General features: G+C 45.3%; 1 protein-coding gene across 2 annotated transcripts in view; it reads right to left on the bottom strand.

Annotated features, from left to right (window-relative positions):
• The window catches only part of ENTREP2 (endosomal transmembrane epsin interactor 2), a 506,747-nt gene that overhangs the window by 70,266 nt on the left and 420,670 nt on the right, over nt 1–15,811 (bottom strand). The window contains exon 4 of one of the 2 annotated variants that reach the window (XM_059371698.1): nt 10,408–10,542. The exons of the other annotated variant lie outside the window; for it this stretch is intronic. Coding sequence (XP_059227681.1) covers nt 10,408–10,542 — 135 coding nt within the window. The remainder of the gene's footprint in view (nt 1–10,407; nt 10,543–15,811) is intronic. 2 annotated transcript variants of the gene reach the window in all.

Genomic DNA, 15,811 nt, shown 5'->3' with positions numbered 1-15,811 from the left:
CCTGCCTACCTCTTGAGCTTTCAAAATCAGACCACAGCTCACAGCATCGCCAAGCCAACCCCCACCGAGTCTCAGGCCTTTGGACTTGGACTGAATTGTACCGTGGGCTTTCCAGGCTCTCTGGCTGGCAGATGACAGGCTGTGGGATAATATACCTCCACACCTCTGTATTTATGTCTATACTTATGTCTGTCTCTACCCTAGTGGTTCCATGTCTCTGGAGAACTAGTCCAATCATGATTATAGGTCTTCAGTCATTTCTGTCAGGAATAAGTGGGGTATGTGTGTGGCAGCTGTGGGGTGCGTGTTTGGGATCATTCAGCAAAAGAAACCAAAATATTTGTTCTCTCTCTGCACTCCCCCAGTTTCTTAGATGTCACCAATTCTGTCCTTAGAGCTAACCCACCCCAAGATCTGCGTGTACCTAAAATTTTATCCGTTACGCCACTCAACAAATCCATTATGCCCTCCCTTAGGACAGAGTGGAGGATTGAAAATTCTTTTATAATTTAATATTTTTATTTCCTCTCACAGTGGAAATAAGACAGTGCACTGAAATTGCTGTTATACTTGTGATTTTTCCCCACCAGACCTGGTGGGAAAAGTCTGTCTTTTATTTTTGTACATCCAGGGCCCAACTCAGGCATGAAGGAAAAAAAAAAAAAAAGGTGCTCAAAACACTTCCTGAATGAATGAATTAAAAACTCACCGATTTCAGAAACATTTAAGAGTATTGATCATGTCGTGCCCTTCCCTGGAAGTCACAGCAAGCCAAAGATACCATTCTTCCCTCACTGAGCTTACTGTCCGGGGGCGGGTGGGGTATTTATTAATTCCTAATTAATAAATACATCACAAAAAGGCACAGTCACAATATGTGATAACTGTCACATGAAGATAAAGTACAAGGCATTATAAGAATTTAATGCACGGGTGACCTGGTCTAGTCTGAGAGGAAAGGGGAACACTGCAGGGTGGGGAGGAATAAGTTCACTGAAATGGGGAGAAGGAATGTTCTGGGCACAGAGAACATCATGAACCAAGATTATGGTAGAGAGACCTTTCTGGGGTATCCTGGAGGCTACCAGAGGCCAGTGTGACTGCGGGAAGGGGAGAAGCAAGAATGTCACAAGCTGAGGCCAAAAAAGTGATAAGGACTCTATAAGACAGGCTCAAGATTTAGGTCTCCACCCTAAAAGCAAGTGGTGACCCAATCGGTTGTGCAATTTTAACATCAGTATGGGATGGTGTGATGCAGGGGATAGAAAATGCACTGGGACCAGGGTGGAGGAGAATGTGATAGTTAATTTTGTGTGCCAACTTGGCTGACATGGTACTTGCATATGGGGCCAAACATTCTGGATGTTTCTATGAGGATACTCTTGCATGAGACCAACATTTAAGTCAGTGAACTCAGAGCATAGCAGATTGCCTTCCAAAATGTTGATGGGTCTCATCTAATCAGGTGAAAGCCAACTAAACCAAAAGACTGAGCTGCCCAGAGCAAGAAGAACTTCTTTCAGTTGATGGCCTTCAGTCTTGAACTATAACAGTGGCCCTTCCCAGGGTCTCCAGCCTTCTGGTTCCCCCTGCAGATTTGGACTTGTCAGCCTTTACAGTCATGTGAGCCAATTCCTTAAGATCTCTCTCCCTCTCTGTTTATGTGGTATGTATATATAAGTAGTATATATGTGTGCGTGCGCACACGCATGTGTGTGTCCATTGCTACACACATCTTGTGAGGTCTGTTTCTTGGGCGCAACCTGACAAATACTGGGGAGATTTCAGAGTTGAGGAATGAGATGGCTAGAGGAGTGCTGAGCAGTACAGCCGCCAGGTGAGGCTGGTGACCCCGAGCATAAGGCCTCCTGGCAAGGTCTGCTGGTCTTGTTGGTCAGGGTGCGAGTGTGAGCTGGCTGTGCTAGCCGGAGAGGTGCTAGGAAAAGACAGACAGGGTAGGAGCTCTGGGGCCCTGGTCCCTGCATCTGTGACGCAGTGGATACAGCTCAAGGACAGGGAGAAGGATGGTAGCACACAGTACAGTCTAGCTGAAACTGAACAGCAGGCCCGGTGGGGGTGAGAGATGGACAAACTGAAGGCAACAAGGCCTGGGCCAGAGAAACTGGGGAGCCCTATCAAGCCATCCTGCGGGTAGCAGGGCTCAGGGAAAAGCCCGGATCATGTGGTGACCTTAGAGGGGGCCACTGGGCTGTGTGGAGAAGGTGGGTTTGGAGAAGGGGTGTTCAGAGCCAGAGATGCCAGAGCTTTCCATGAGACATCTCCCTGGAATGCCATGTTTCTGGGGAGACCAGAAAGAGAAGGCGACTGAGGGACAAAGGCTAGGGACTGGCACCACAGAACGTGCCCTGACCCCCAGCAGCGAGCAAAACCTTCCTGGGCCTGCCTTTTCCATGCTTGGCCTGTCACTGGACTAACCGCCCAGGGGGGTGTGGGTGCTGCTCTGCAGATGCCAGTCCTGAGAGACCCCGAGAGGGAACCAGTCCAGTGAGGCCATGTCCATAGGATGGGACTGCTATGAACAGATCACTGAAAATACTTGCACCTCAATATCTGAGTACCTTGGACCCTGTTCCAACTCAGCAGCAGGGGAGGAGTTACTACCCCCTTGTGTAGAACCTCTGATCTGGAGGATTATTTCAGAGGCTCTTTAGTTGAACTGAGGCTACATGGGTTTGTGCAGACATGCCACCAAACCCAGGATCACAAGAGACCTCTAGAATCAGAGGGTAGCAAGGCAGGGTTTCAAGGGTATTGGAAACCAGGGGCAGACATGCCACTCAAGGCACGGTGGGCATCCCCTTCTCCACAATGAGTCCTGACAGACATAAGATGTGTTCAGTGGCCAAGAGAACTCACTATTTCTATTTATTCCTTTACATGGGTCCCATGGTTGCTAGTATAAGTGGGAAAGCACAGAGGATCCCACCTGGCCCTTAAGAATCCAGGGGTGAGAAGAAAGCTGTACAGAGATAGAGACATCTGTCTTACTCGGGGTAGCTGCCCACTTCTGAAAATGTCAAGGTCATGTCTAGCAGGTGTGTGTGTGTGTGTACGATGCTGCACACTGCCAGTCCAGGCTGGGAGTTTTGTCACAAAATGTTGACTATTCACTTATGCTCAGAATCATTTTTATTTCTTTAGCATGGTGAAGAACGGGTGGAAGAACAAAGGTTAAATGATGAGTTCATCTCTTAAGTCCCTTGGTTTTAGGAAATGATCTTGCTTTTTTTTTTTTTTTTTTTAAGAGACAAAGATAAAACATCTGTAAGATAAGACAAGAAACCACATAAACTCGATAACTGATTTCTTGGGAAACTTTTATCTCCTTGTCCATTGATAATGTTTCTTTGGGTAATTTGGTTTCCTATGGCTCAATAAATTAAATCCAGATAGATGAAGCAAGAAATAGATTTTTAACTCTGTTCTGAATTAGAATTGCATCATTATAATAAAACCATCAGGACATTCTGGGATCTAGCAAAGAATTAAAGCTGGGATGGATATCATATCAGCATATGATGAAGCATATTCCTTCCCCAGTTAATCATTCTGAGTTTTGTAACCTTTTAAAAATTCTGTTAATACGGATTGGAAAATATGTCACAATCTTGTGCTGGGTTTGACTTGGCACAGGCGACCGTTCAACTACCCAAACATCTTTTATCATTTATTTGATCATTTTATCTTACTTACAAAAGCCTAGACATTATTTTATCAGGAGAAGGGATCTGTAGACTTGCTCCTTTGGGAAAAATTGCCCACCATTGTCTATTGCTTTGTTAGAGCAGAGACTGAAATCATTGAGTTCTAGGCCCTGTTTATGGATCATTCATAATGGGATGCCCATAGCCAGGTCCCATCATCAGGGAGCAGAAATGGGAATCTTGGAGAATCAGACCCTCTGAGGAGCCCTGGACTTGCTCAGGGACCAGCAAGGAACCGTCTGACCTCACTCTACCCACACAATAAGCTGCGGGACAACAGGGCGCTCCATCCCTCTGGTTCTGCCATCCTGGGATCCCACATGGCCCGATGGAGTTCGAGATCCCCGCTATCCCCTCTGCCCTGCCCTCACCCCTTGAGGGGACAGTAGCAAACTTTAGCAGGGCGCGAGGCATTATGTTGAAGTGGCAATCAATATCCTTAAGAGAGAAGCTTGTGTGTCGCCAGGGGTTCTCTGGCTGAAGAATAGGAGAATCCAGGAGTGGGGGTGGTTGGGAAGGACAGGAAAGAGACCAAGGGAGAGGGGGCTTCTCAGGCCCCCAGGCCATGGAAAATAATCTTAGGGCTGCATCATCTTTTGGATTCCAAATACATTATTCATTAGCCAGGAAACGTTTTGGTTTCTGCTTGTTTCCTCTGATGACAGACTGTGTGTGTACAGCCTTCCGGGATTAGGTGGGGAGTGGGGTGGGGGGAGGAGGGTGGCCCATTGGTAAATGAGTAGTTAGACCAATCTCATTAAGTCACTATCAGTTAACTCAAACACAACTGAAATGAAAAAAGCGTTGATTCCTAAACAAATTGCATGAGATTTTCCCAGCACAAACTAAGTTCATTAGATACAAAGTATGGATAATCCATAATTTAATATGGAAATTTAGGCATGGAGTATTACTAATCAGATAACTAGAGCCTCAGATCAGACTATTAAGAGACCCAGTGAACCTGCTCTAATTGCTGACCAAAAAAGAACAGGCAAGGGAAATGAATGAAAACAATATTCCCCTTTGCACCTCCTTTGGCTAAGGGTTGAGAACATCTATAAGCTATAGGAAGGGGCTCCCATGGAAATATGCTCCATTTTATAAGAACGCCTCCCGTGTGTGTTCTGAGAGCTTTTTTTTTTTTTTTTTTAAAGATTTTATTTATTTGAGATACAGAGAGGGTGTGAGAGAGAGAGCAGGAGCAGGGGGAGCGGCAGGCAGAGGGAGAGGGAGAAGCAGGCTTCCCGATAAGCAGGGAGCCCAATGCAGGACTCGATTCCAGGATCCTGGGATCATGACCTGAGGTGAAGGCAGATGCTTAACTGACTGAGCCACCCAGCTGACCCTGTTCTGAGAGTTTTAACGCCAAGTAACACCAGGTCCCTGCCGCAGAGGTTTTGACTGCGGAGATGTCACCAGGCACAGCGTGGCTCGAATGACTTCAAGAGTAATGAGTACATTAAAAATGACTGCACCACTAATTATAAGAAAATTAGAGAATGTGGCACTTAGACCTATATGAATCTCAGAGGAAGCAGTGCCTATATTTATGAGAAGGAAGTATACATTCTTAATTACACTGAAGCCTATTTAGATAGAGCACAGCATTTGATACAGGTTAGGAACCAGCTTTTGTGGTTTGAAGTATCCATATGTATCAGAAAAGATCTAAGAAAGATACAGACTACACTGAAAACGCCACTGTCATTAACCGGCTAGAGTCATCTGTGGTGACAACTGGGAGCAAATAGAGAAGGTTCTTGTAATCCAAGGGCTAAAAGCAGAGACACAAGGGCTCACGGAATAAGCGATAGAGAAGCAGTGACTTGCAAAGCGACCTACCAAAGCTCAAGATCATGTCGAAAGCAGAGAAAAGAGATACCACTCACTGCAGAAAACGAGGTAGGCAGAGAGCCTTAAGAGAAACTTTGGAGCAAAATAAGATGGAAAAGGAAGAGTTTAAACAATGAGAGGAAAGAAAAGTAGTTACAAAAGATGGGTAAAGGTGGTCCAAGAAAATTAATGCATCACTGGACTCCACCTCTGAAACTAATAATACATTCCATGTTCGTTAATTGAGTTTAAATTTTAAAAAATGGTCCAAGAAGTGCAGTTATCCTAAAAATAAGAGAACGGGGAAAAAATTCAGATTTCTAGTTCAAGGAAACTTTGCTGAAATAAAGCAAGATGCAAACTCACTGTGCTGGAGAAAGCTGGAGAAAGGTCGATTAACATCAAGACATATCACAGTGGAGCAAATAGACTTGATAATTTTAAAAATATTATTGGCACCTGGACCAAAAGAACCCATTGCCTTGCATCAGACAGGTTAAGGTGGGCTAGGTTAAGGTGGTAACAAGTATCCCCAGATCTCAGTGGGTTAAAACAATAGAACTTTATTTCTCACTCATGCTACACTGTCCAATGTTGGTGAGTTATGGGGCTCTACCCGTCACAGTCACCTAGATTGATGGTGCAGTCTCCATCTACAACTTGCCAGTTACCGTGCCAGAAGGAACGAGAGCTCTGCACAATGTCTCACTACAGGAACAACTTGGGCTTGGAAGTGATAAATGTAAGTTTTGCTCACACGGCCCTACACAACCACAAGGAGACTCTGGAAAGTACAACCTTACCACATAAAGGGAAGTTGGAGAGCTAGAAATATTTTTAAACAGCACTAATGACCACCACATATCAAAAAGGGAGAAAACATTAGGCTGACTTTGGGTCTTTCTGTACAGCAATATAATATTAAGACAGAAAGCTAAAAAGAGCCCTGCCCCTACCATTTCAACAACCAAAACACTGAACGTTGTAAATTCACAACTTAATTTGAACCCATCAGGCAGCTGAGGTCCCAAGGCAACCAACCCACCGAAATTCAAAGGACATGAGTATTTCCATGTTGAGAAGCATGAGCACCTGTTCACCTGGGCAGATGTTTTGGTGGAAAAAAGGTGAACAGTGTGCGGGGTCACGTAAGTAATTCAGCAGAGAGAGGAAGGAGGCTATATGGAGAGTCAGATGGCTAGGCACAGTCACAGAAATGAAGGATGTCTTTGACTGGAGCCTCAGCAGGCTCAGCAGAACTGAGAGAGAGCTGATCAAGTGTCATTTATGTTGGGAATGCAAGGCTGGTCCACCATTCAAAAGCCAACCATTGTTTTTCACCACATTAGCAAACTAAAGAAGAAAAGGCAGATGAACATCTAAGTCAATGCAGAAAAAACAAATTCAACATCCACCCATGATTTAAAAACAAAATAAAACAAAAATTCTCAGAAAACAAGGAAAAGGAGGGAACTTCTGTAACCTGATAATGAGCATCTATGAAAAACTGAGAGCTAACATTGTATTTAGTCCTGAAAATCAGAAACAAGGTAAGGATGTATGCTCTCAGCACATCTATCCAACATTATACTGGATGCTCTAGTCAGTGCAGTAAGGCAGAAAGAAAGAGAAAAAGAGGGAGGAAGGGAAGAAGGGTAGAAGGGAGAGAAGGAAGAGGGAGAGAAAAAACAATTAAGAGGCTCCCAGACTAGAAAGGAAGGTATGTAACCATCTCTCTTTGCAATTCTCATGACTGCCTACATAGAAAACCCAAAAGAATCTACAAAAGAGCTACAGAAGTGTTGAGTTTAATAAGAGCACAGGATACATAGTCAGTAACAAAAACCAAATTTCTATATACTAGCAATTAACAAGAGACAAGTAAAACTTTGAAGCACCATTAAAATAGCACCGAAATTAAAAATAGAGCTTAGAAATTAAAAATAGAGTAGTGCAATTGCACTACTGGGTATTTACCCCAAAGATACAGATGTAGTGAAAAGAAGGGCCATCTGGACCCCAATGTTTAGAGCAGCAATGGCCACGGTTGCCAAACTGTGGAAAGAACCAAGATGCCCTTCATCGGACGAATGGATAAGGAAGATGTGGTCCATATACACTACGGAGTATTATGCCTCCATCAGAAAGGATGAATAACCAACTTTTGTAGCAACATGGACGGGACTAGAAGAGATGATGCTGAGTGAAATAAGTCAAGCAGAGAGAGTCCATTATCATATGGTTTCACTTATTTGTGGAGCATAACAAATAGAATGGAGGACATGGGGAGATACAGAGGAGAAGGGAAAGTGGAAGGGGAGATGAACCATGAGAGATTATGGACTGTGAAAAACAATCTGAGAGTTTTGAAGGGGTAGAGGGTGGGAGGTTGGGTGAGCCAGGTGTTGGGTATTGGGGAGGGCACGTATTGCATGGGGCACTGGGTGTGGTGCATAAACAATGAATTCTGTTACACTGAAAAGAAATTTAAAAAAAAATAGCACTGGCACACATGAAATAGTATAAGCATAAATATTATAAAATATGTTAAGGCCTATATACTGAACACGGCACGACATCGATGGAATGTAAAAAGGCCCAAGTAAATGGAGGTCTATACCATGAATATGCCAATTCTCCCCAAATTGAGATATAGAGTTAGTGCAATCCCAGTCAAAATCCTAGCAGGATTTCTGGAGAAACTGATCACCGGATTCCAAAATCCTTGTGGAATGCAGAGAACTAGGCTAGCCAAAGCAATCTGGGAAAAGAACAAAGTTGAGGGCTGGCAGCAAACAGACTCTCATTTCAAATGTTCTCTCATCCTCCTGACCCCACATGAAATTCAGCTCCCCACCCCCTACACTGAAGGCCATTGTTCTCCCCACAGACCCTCAGCAGAGGGCCAGGCTGCTCACGTCTTGCCACTTCCAGACCATTGGACCCCTACCTCAATCATGAATCCTCCCTCATCCGACCCTCATGCCACCAGCTCTGACTGTCCTGACCCCTATTCAAGTTTTTAAAACAAACTTATTCAGAAGTTTGGTGTAGTCTTCTGCCTTCAACTCTTACCACCATATTGGGCACTCTGAACACTTAAGGGGATGAGCCATTCAAGGAGACTCCCCAGCATTGACTTGAACTCTTTAAGTATCCTTCACCTCCTTCCATTTTAGCTAGCCCCTCCCAAGTGGCTTCCTCATCAGGACACTAGAGCAGTGGGTCAGGAGGGACCACAAACTCACTAGCTCAACATAGGCCTTTTTAGAGGGAGCACTGTTGTTCCAACACTCCCTTCCCAGCCATAGCCACCTCCTCTGGGGACAGTCAAAGAAATAGGTTCTGGGAGGCTCCCACAGAGTGCAGACATCAAAAAGGACCCCAAGGCCTTGGGAGAGCAGGTCAAATACCACCAATCCATCAACTGAGTGAGATATAACTTAGATGTTTGACTGCCTCCGTGCAGTCATTAAGCTTCCAGAACTACAAGATTCCTTGTGGACTTGTAGGCTCCCCCAGGGGGAGTGATTGCACTGTGATTTAATTATGATTACCTATTGGCTTGTTAAGTGTTTTTAAATATGGAAAGAAAAGGGGCCCAGATTGAGACAGTGACTTGGGAGCTGTCACAATGAGATCTCAGAGTTAGTGCTGGCTGCCCCTGCCCCCATCCCAGGAAGACTATACATTGCGACGGCTGACCCTGCACATGCCCCGTGACACCGGAAGAGAGAAATCATGGTATGCACTATGAGGCAGCAAGACACACCTTGCAGGTAGGATAGGCCCATGAATGCTACAATCTGTGTTACCCAGAGCCTGCTGGATCTATCACTCTGGAAGGCTGCTGGACCGCTGAACTTGGCCCATTCCTCCCTGCAAAACGAGGCAGGTTCTAGGGTGCCGGGCCCAGTCCAACCTTGTACTTTAGGTGTATTTTTTATCTCTGTACATCATTTCTCATTTGCCACCTGGTTTCACAGTGTCCTGGACCACCAGCAAGGAGCTCACCCAGATGAAGCTGTCATGCTGGTCAGCCTTCGAAAGCACTCTCAGGGAGGACTAATCCCAGGAACCCAATTCCAGAGGGCAATGTTTTTCCCCTTCTTCGCAGACGCCAGGGTGGATCTCTAGTCTCCAGATCCCCACATACTGTGTTCCTGATGCACATTCTCTAGAGCTCCCTACACAGTACAAATACAATTTCACCACCCACGAAGGATCCCTTTCACCTGGCTCGCATCCTCTTGGAAAGGTTTTCGCACACCTTTGTCCAGGAAAAAGAGAGAAACCAGGTTCATTGTTCATATGCATTTTTAAGCAGCCAATTTGGGTTTTGGGAGGAAAAAAACACTTGTTGGAAGAAAAAGCAAGGAACAATATAAACAACTTTCTATGTCACTTTAAAAGAAATCAGATGCTGTACACGAGAATAGACTACCGTGGGGAATTGGAAAATGTCTTTCTCCAAATATCTTTAAAAAGGCAAAATAAATACCCATCTGTTCCCTGATGGCAGAACAGCAAAAATGTTAGAAAAGCAGTAGAATGCATCACAGCCACATTTGTAAAGACCTCTTTCAACCATGCATATCCTCCTTCACATATGTCAGAGGTGGGAAAGTGGGATGGTAAAAATGGAAAAGGAGGTCCAGGAAGCAACACCTTTATAGTGAGAATCTATAATCCTATAAAACGTTCTCCGGAAAGACAGTCCCTCTTGCATTGAGCCTAACCTGAAGTGAATTAAGGACCGGGACCATATACATGAATAAAGTCTCCCGAAAATGTCTGTAAATGCATGGGATGGAATGCATGAATCAGGAGTGCCCTTGGCCGTCACCTTCAGTGTGAGCCTCACAGCGTTGCAGTCCTCCTGCAGCGGGTTCAGCTTCAGCGTCTCCCCAAGGTTGCTGCAGCCCGACGACTGGTGCTGCCTTTCGCAGCAGACACACACCTCGACACTGTCAAACTTAATCTAGACAGAGGAACACAGACAGATCTCACAATTAAAACAGCATTCTGCCCTGGGCGGGGGTACACTTGAGCTACACAATTCAGATCGTGTGAAAACGCACCCCACTTCCATTTTCCTTAAGTAATAAAGCCAAAATGAATTTTTTATGGACAAAAAAATGGAACAACAACAACAAAAAAAAAAACCACCAAACCCCCCCCACACCCCAGGAGGAATAACTTCACGTTCCAATTTAAAAAGTGATAAATTAAAAGGAATACATGTGGAGTGATCGAAGTTATGAAGTTACAATTTTGGGCAAGCTGCAGAAGGAGATTAAAGTAAAGGAACGGAAAACTGCTCATGCTGAGGTATGCATGGAGACGTGTTCTCATGGCTCTGTGCCTTGGTTTACCAGTGCTGCTCCCTTCCTGACTCAATTCTTGGTCTACCAAACTCCTACTCATCCGTTAAGACCCAACTCCAGCGTAATCCTTGAGACCTTGTCTGGTTTTCTCTCTCTGGAGCTGCCTGCCTCTCCCCTGGGCAGCACACTCCCACCCCGGGTCTGCTGGAGACTTTTTTTTTTTTTAATTTTTATGTTTTTTAAAGATTTTATTTATTTGTCACAGAGAGAGAGAGTCAGAGAGAGAGCACAAGCAGACAGAGCAGCCGGCAGAGGGAGAAACAGACTCCCCACTGAGCAGGAAGCCTGATGAGGGACTTGAACCAAAAACGCTGGGATCGTGACCTGAGCCGAAGGCAGATGCTTCACTGACTGAGCCACCCAGGCGTCCCTGCTGGACACTTGTGTTGTCCAGCTGCAGTTTCTGTGTCCTGCGTGCCCCCTGAGGACAGTCACCACCCGTCACCATCATAGCGTTCATAATGCAATGAGGTGTGGCATTTTAATAAATGTTGAATAAATAAAAATGTCTTGGAAAATTGAAAACCATGGGAAGAAAAAAAAAAAGGCAATTTGAGGGTTTTAAAAAGCCTGGAGCTCAGCAGGAGACCCTCAGAGCACACGGGCCGTCCTCCCCTGGCAGCCTGACGTGGGATGGCTCAGCCCAGGCTGCAGAGATGAGCAATACTGCATTCTTCCATTCACTGGGTCCCCCACCCCTCACTTCCTCCTTCCCACTCCTAGTCGAGCCCTCCTCTGCACCTAATTGTTATCGCAATCACACCCAACTGCTCACAAACACAGACGTCCAGAAAGAAAAAGGAACAGCCACAGGTCAAGGGTATTGTCCACAGCCAAATTTTCATCTATTTTCAACCTCCGGATAGTTTGTCCCTTACTTGATGCTTCAATTTTTGCTCTTTTTTTTTTTTTAAGATTTTATTTATTTATTTGTCAGAGAGATAGCAAGCTAGAGAGCGAGCACAGGCAGACAGAGTGGAAGGCAGAGTCAGAGGAAGAAGCAGGCTCCCTGCGGAGCAAGGAGCCCGATGCAGGACTCGATCCCAGGACGCTGGGATCATGACCTGAGCTGAAGGCAGCTGCCCAACCAACTGAGCCACCCAGGCGTCCCCAATTTTTGCTCTTTTAATTTGATCTTCTAACGTAATGAGTGACGGGCTGGTAGAAGAGCATGGAGGTCTGGAGGTCAGCAGCAGAAGAGCCGTACCTGCATAAACTACCACCCTGGGCCTCCGGCAACCCAACCGACGGCAGGGGGCCTATAAAAGTCACCTTTGCCTCTCGTGCTTTTAGTGATATCTCCAGACTCCAGAGCTGGAGTCCACGCTGAGCACGGAGTGCAGCCCGCGAGCCCTAACAACACACTCGTAACAACAAACACCTCTCAGAGAAGGTACAGCCGGCACCTACTCTGGGTGTCTGCAGGGCCAGGCTGCTGGGTACAAGCCCTCCCACGACTCCCCTCCTTTGCGCAAGGCAGCCTGTCCTGCCGAGGCGCAGAACACACAGAACTCTGGGCGCCAAGTGGGGACAGCTGGGTCTGGACCCCTGAATCCTGCACACCCAGATGTGTGCTCCGGACAAGGCCCCTTCCCGCCAGCTGGTCAGGGCTGTGAGGTGGCTGCAGGGACACTGTCCCATAACACACCCCTCGGACTGCAGGTTCTTCTCCAACTAGAGATGCCACGAAATGAAGAAGGGGCACCTGGGTGGCTCAGTCTGGTAAGCATCTGCCTTCCTCTCAGGTCATGATCCCGGAGTCCTGGGATTGAGCCCTGCAATGGGCTCCCTGCTCAATGGGGAAGCTGTTTCTCCCTCTGACCGTTCCCCCTCTTGTGTGCTCTCTTTCTCTCAAAATAAATAATAAATCAAATAAAAAAAAAAAGGGAATGAATAAGTATTTTTGGAAAGTACAACAGTCATTCCTCTTGCCTGGGAAAGTGTTTTGTGTTGGTCTCAGCCTATTGAGAGTGATGCTACTGGCTAGGAGAGGCTGGGGGCATTCACCTGTGCCCCTGTTACCTGTGATGAGTCCCCAGAGACATGACCCTGAATGGAGCTAATGATGTGGCTAGACCAGCCCTTATGGTTCTTAAAACAACTATAATATGATCCTCAGCAATACTCATCAGGGAATTTTGATAGAATAAAGCCTATCAGTCAAAGTTCCCGGAGGGTACCCCGTATACCCAGGGCCGCTTAGGGATGCCACAATGGGGTGGGGGATCGGGGGAGAGGCCACCTGTGGCTTTGCCTTTGCTGTGATTCAGGGTGGGGTAGATGCCCAGGATTTCATAGGTTCACTCTTAAAACATAAGAGCAAGTATTAGGGTACCGGAAGGGAAAAGCAGGGTCACTCAAGAGGTCAAGTTCTTTGGGTCACCCACGGCTTTCTAAGAGGGAATCTTCAGGGCTGGGGTGGCCATGTTCCTTTTCTCATCATGTAGCTTGTAACTGCGGGCAGTGTGTTTATTCAGGGTGGATGGCTTTGAAAAGAATGCCTTGATAATCAAAAGCTTAATATCAGGCACATACACTATAGAGACTCTTTCCCCGGAGCCCATTCCCCTTTCCCTGGTGTCCCCCGCATTTTCCGGGGCTCAACTGCTTAGGGAGGCCTCCCCACACCTTCCTTAATGCCTTCTGCCTTCCTCTGTTCTCTACCTCTCTCGGGGCCACTCCTGGTCCCCCTCACTCTTCTGCTTTCTCCTTTGACCACGGCATTTACCACCTCCACACATGCCCTAGGACTGGTTCATTCTGTTCATTTTCTGTTCCATGCATCAAGAATAAAAGGGGGCGTCTAGATGGCTCAGTCATTTAGGTGTCGGCCTTCAGCTCAGGTCATGATTCCGGGGTCCTGGGATCAAGTCTGGCATTGGGCTCCTTGCTCAGCAGGAAGCCTGCTTCTCCCTCTCCCACTCACCCTGCTGGTGTTCCCTCTATCTTGCTGTCTCTCTCTGTGTGTCAAATAAAAAAATAAAATCTAAAAAAAAAAAAAAAAAAAAAACCCAAAACGAGTGTGTAAAGCTAAGATTTGGATCTGTGTTATTCGCAGATGCATGGGAGAACCTACAACAGCTCTGACTGGGAATGGTTTTCTCTGTCGATCTCTCCACAACCTGCCTGCTACCACTGCTGGAACAATATGAAAAGATCCTAGTTCCCATATTTCCCCTGAAAGGGGCAACACATTACACTGTCCACTAGCCTCATTGGCCTAATTAGCTTATCGTGTCATCCTCTTAACTGTGGGCATAAAATAGCCTAATGCTAGCAGAGGAAGGAGAAGACAATTTTGGTGGAGCCGGCAAGGCTAGCTAAGTCTTCAATGAAGCAAAAAGGCCTAAAACAAGATTCTCATGGTGCCCATGGCTATGTTTGCATAAACTTGAAATGGTGTCCCATGTTAGATATCTATCTAAGTATTCCTGCTCTGAATTCAAAGCCACAGCCCAACACTTTCTACAGAGTGCACATTTTTTCAACTGAAAATTAAGATTCTATAATAAGGGAAAATCCATTTAAAATATAGGAAGTACCTAGTAGTACCTCAGGGAATGCTCAAGACCAACCATCACCCACATGAGTAAATGCACAGCCCAGCGATTTACTGAGACCAATACTGTCATGGTGTGTCTGGGACTTGATTTAATTTTAATGTAATTTAATTTGAATGTAAAAAAAAATCCTACACAACCTTTAGAAAAAAATACTGGAGAAGATCTTTAGGATCTAAGGCTAGGCAAAGAGTTCTTGGAGTGATACCAAAAGTATAAGAGCAAAAATGGAATTTTATGCTATAAATGACCAGTTACGAGGATGAAAGACATACTATAGGCTATGAGAAAATATTTCCAAACTACATATTTCAACAAAACCATGGACCATATATGATTTCTGTCTTTTATTCTAAAATTCTGTTTTGTTTTATTGCTTGCTGAGTGTCCTTTCTGCCCATCTCTAATTCACCCTCGATCTCGCCAGAAGAACTGAAAATATCCTGAGTATGATCTTACACATCCAAGGTTCTGTCGGCTTTATTTTCTTCTTAGAGACCACTGCACTGAGTCCCCATCTTCTGCTTTAATCTGGACTAGTTAATCCATAGGCAGTCCATACACGCTGGTCATGTACATGTTGGGAAATCCTTCTGCCTCCGTCTCTCGGGGCCCCTGGGTGGCTCAGTTCTTAAGTGTCTGCCTTTGGCTTGGGTCATCATCCCAGGATCTTGGGATCGAGTCCCACATCAGTCTCCTTGCTCAGCGGGGAGTCTGTTCTCCCTCTGTCTATTGCTCCCCTTGCTTGTGCTCTCTTTCTCCCTGACAAATATTTAAATAAAATCTTAAAAAAAAAAAAAAGTCTCTCTCTTTCCTGTGTTAGATACCCTCTTCTCCTGTTTCTTGGCTTACAGTCTCACTGTGGGGAAGTAAGCTCCTACAGGACTTTTCTGGCTAAAATTTAAGACTGCAAATCCCAAGTAAGCCAGGATGGGAAGCACTGGGGACCCTCATACAAGTCTAGTAGGTGCATAAATTGACACAACCCCTTTGGAGAACGGTGAGACATTATCTACACTGTAGTATGAAACTTAGGATGAGCTTGATATTTCTATCCATAGATATCTAACTGCTCCAGTACCATTTGCTGAAAAAGGCCATCATTTCTCCATTGTTTTTGACCTTTGTCAAAAATTGGTTGAGTATATTTCTGGGTTCTCTAATTTTGTTCCTTTTGTCTATTTCTCTCTCTCTCTCTCTGCTTTGATTAATATGGCTATAAGTCTTTAAATCAAATAAGCTGATTCCTGCCCTTCATTTTTCTTTTTTTTTTTTTTTAATTTTTTATTTTTTATAAACATAT

Source organism: Mustela nigripes, chromosome 13 (assembly GCF_022355385.1).
Source record: "Mustela nigripes isolate SB6536 chromosome 13, MUSNIG.SB6536, whole genome shotgun sequence".
Lineage (NCBI taxonomy): Eukaryota > Metazoa > Chordata > Mammalia > Carnivora > Mustelidae > Mustela > Mustela nigripes.
The sequence above is the reverse complement of the archived record's forward strand: the minus strand, read 5'-3'. Positions and strand labels throughout refer to the sequence as shown.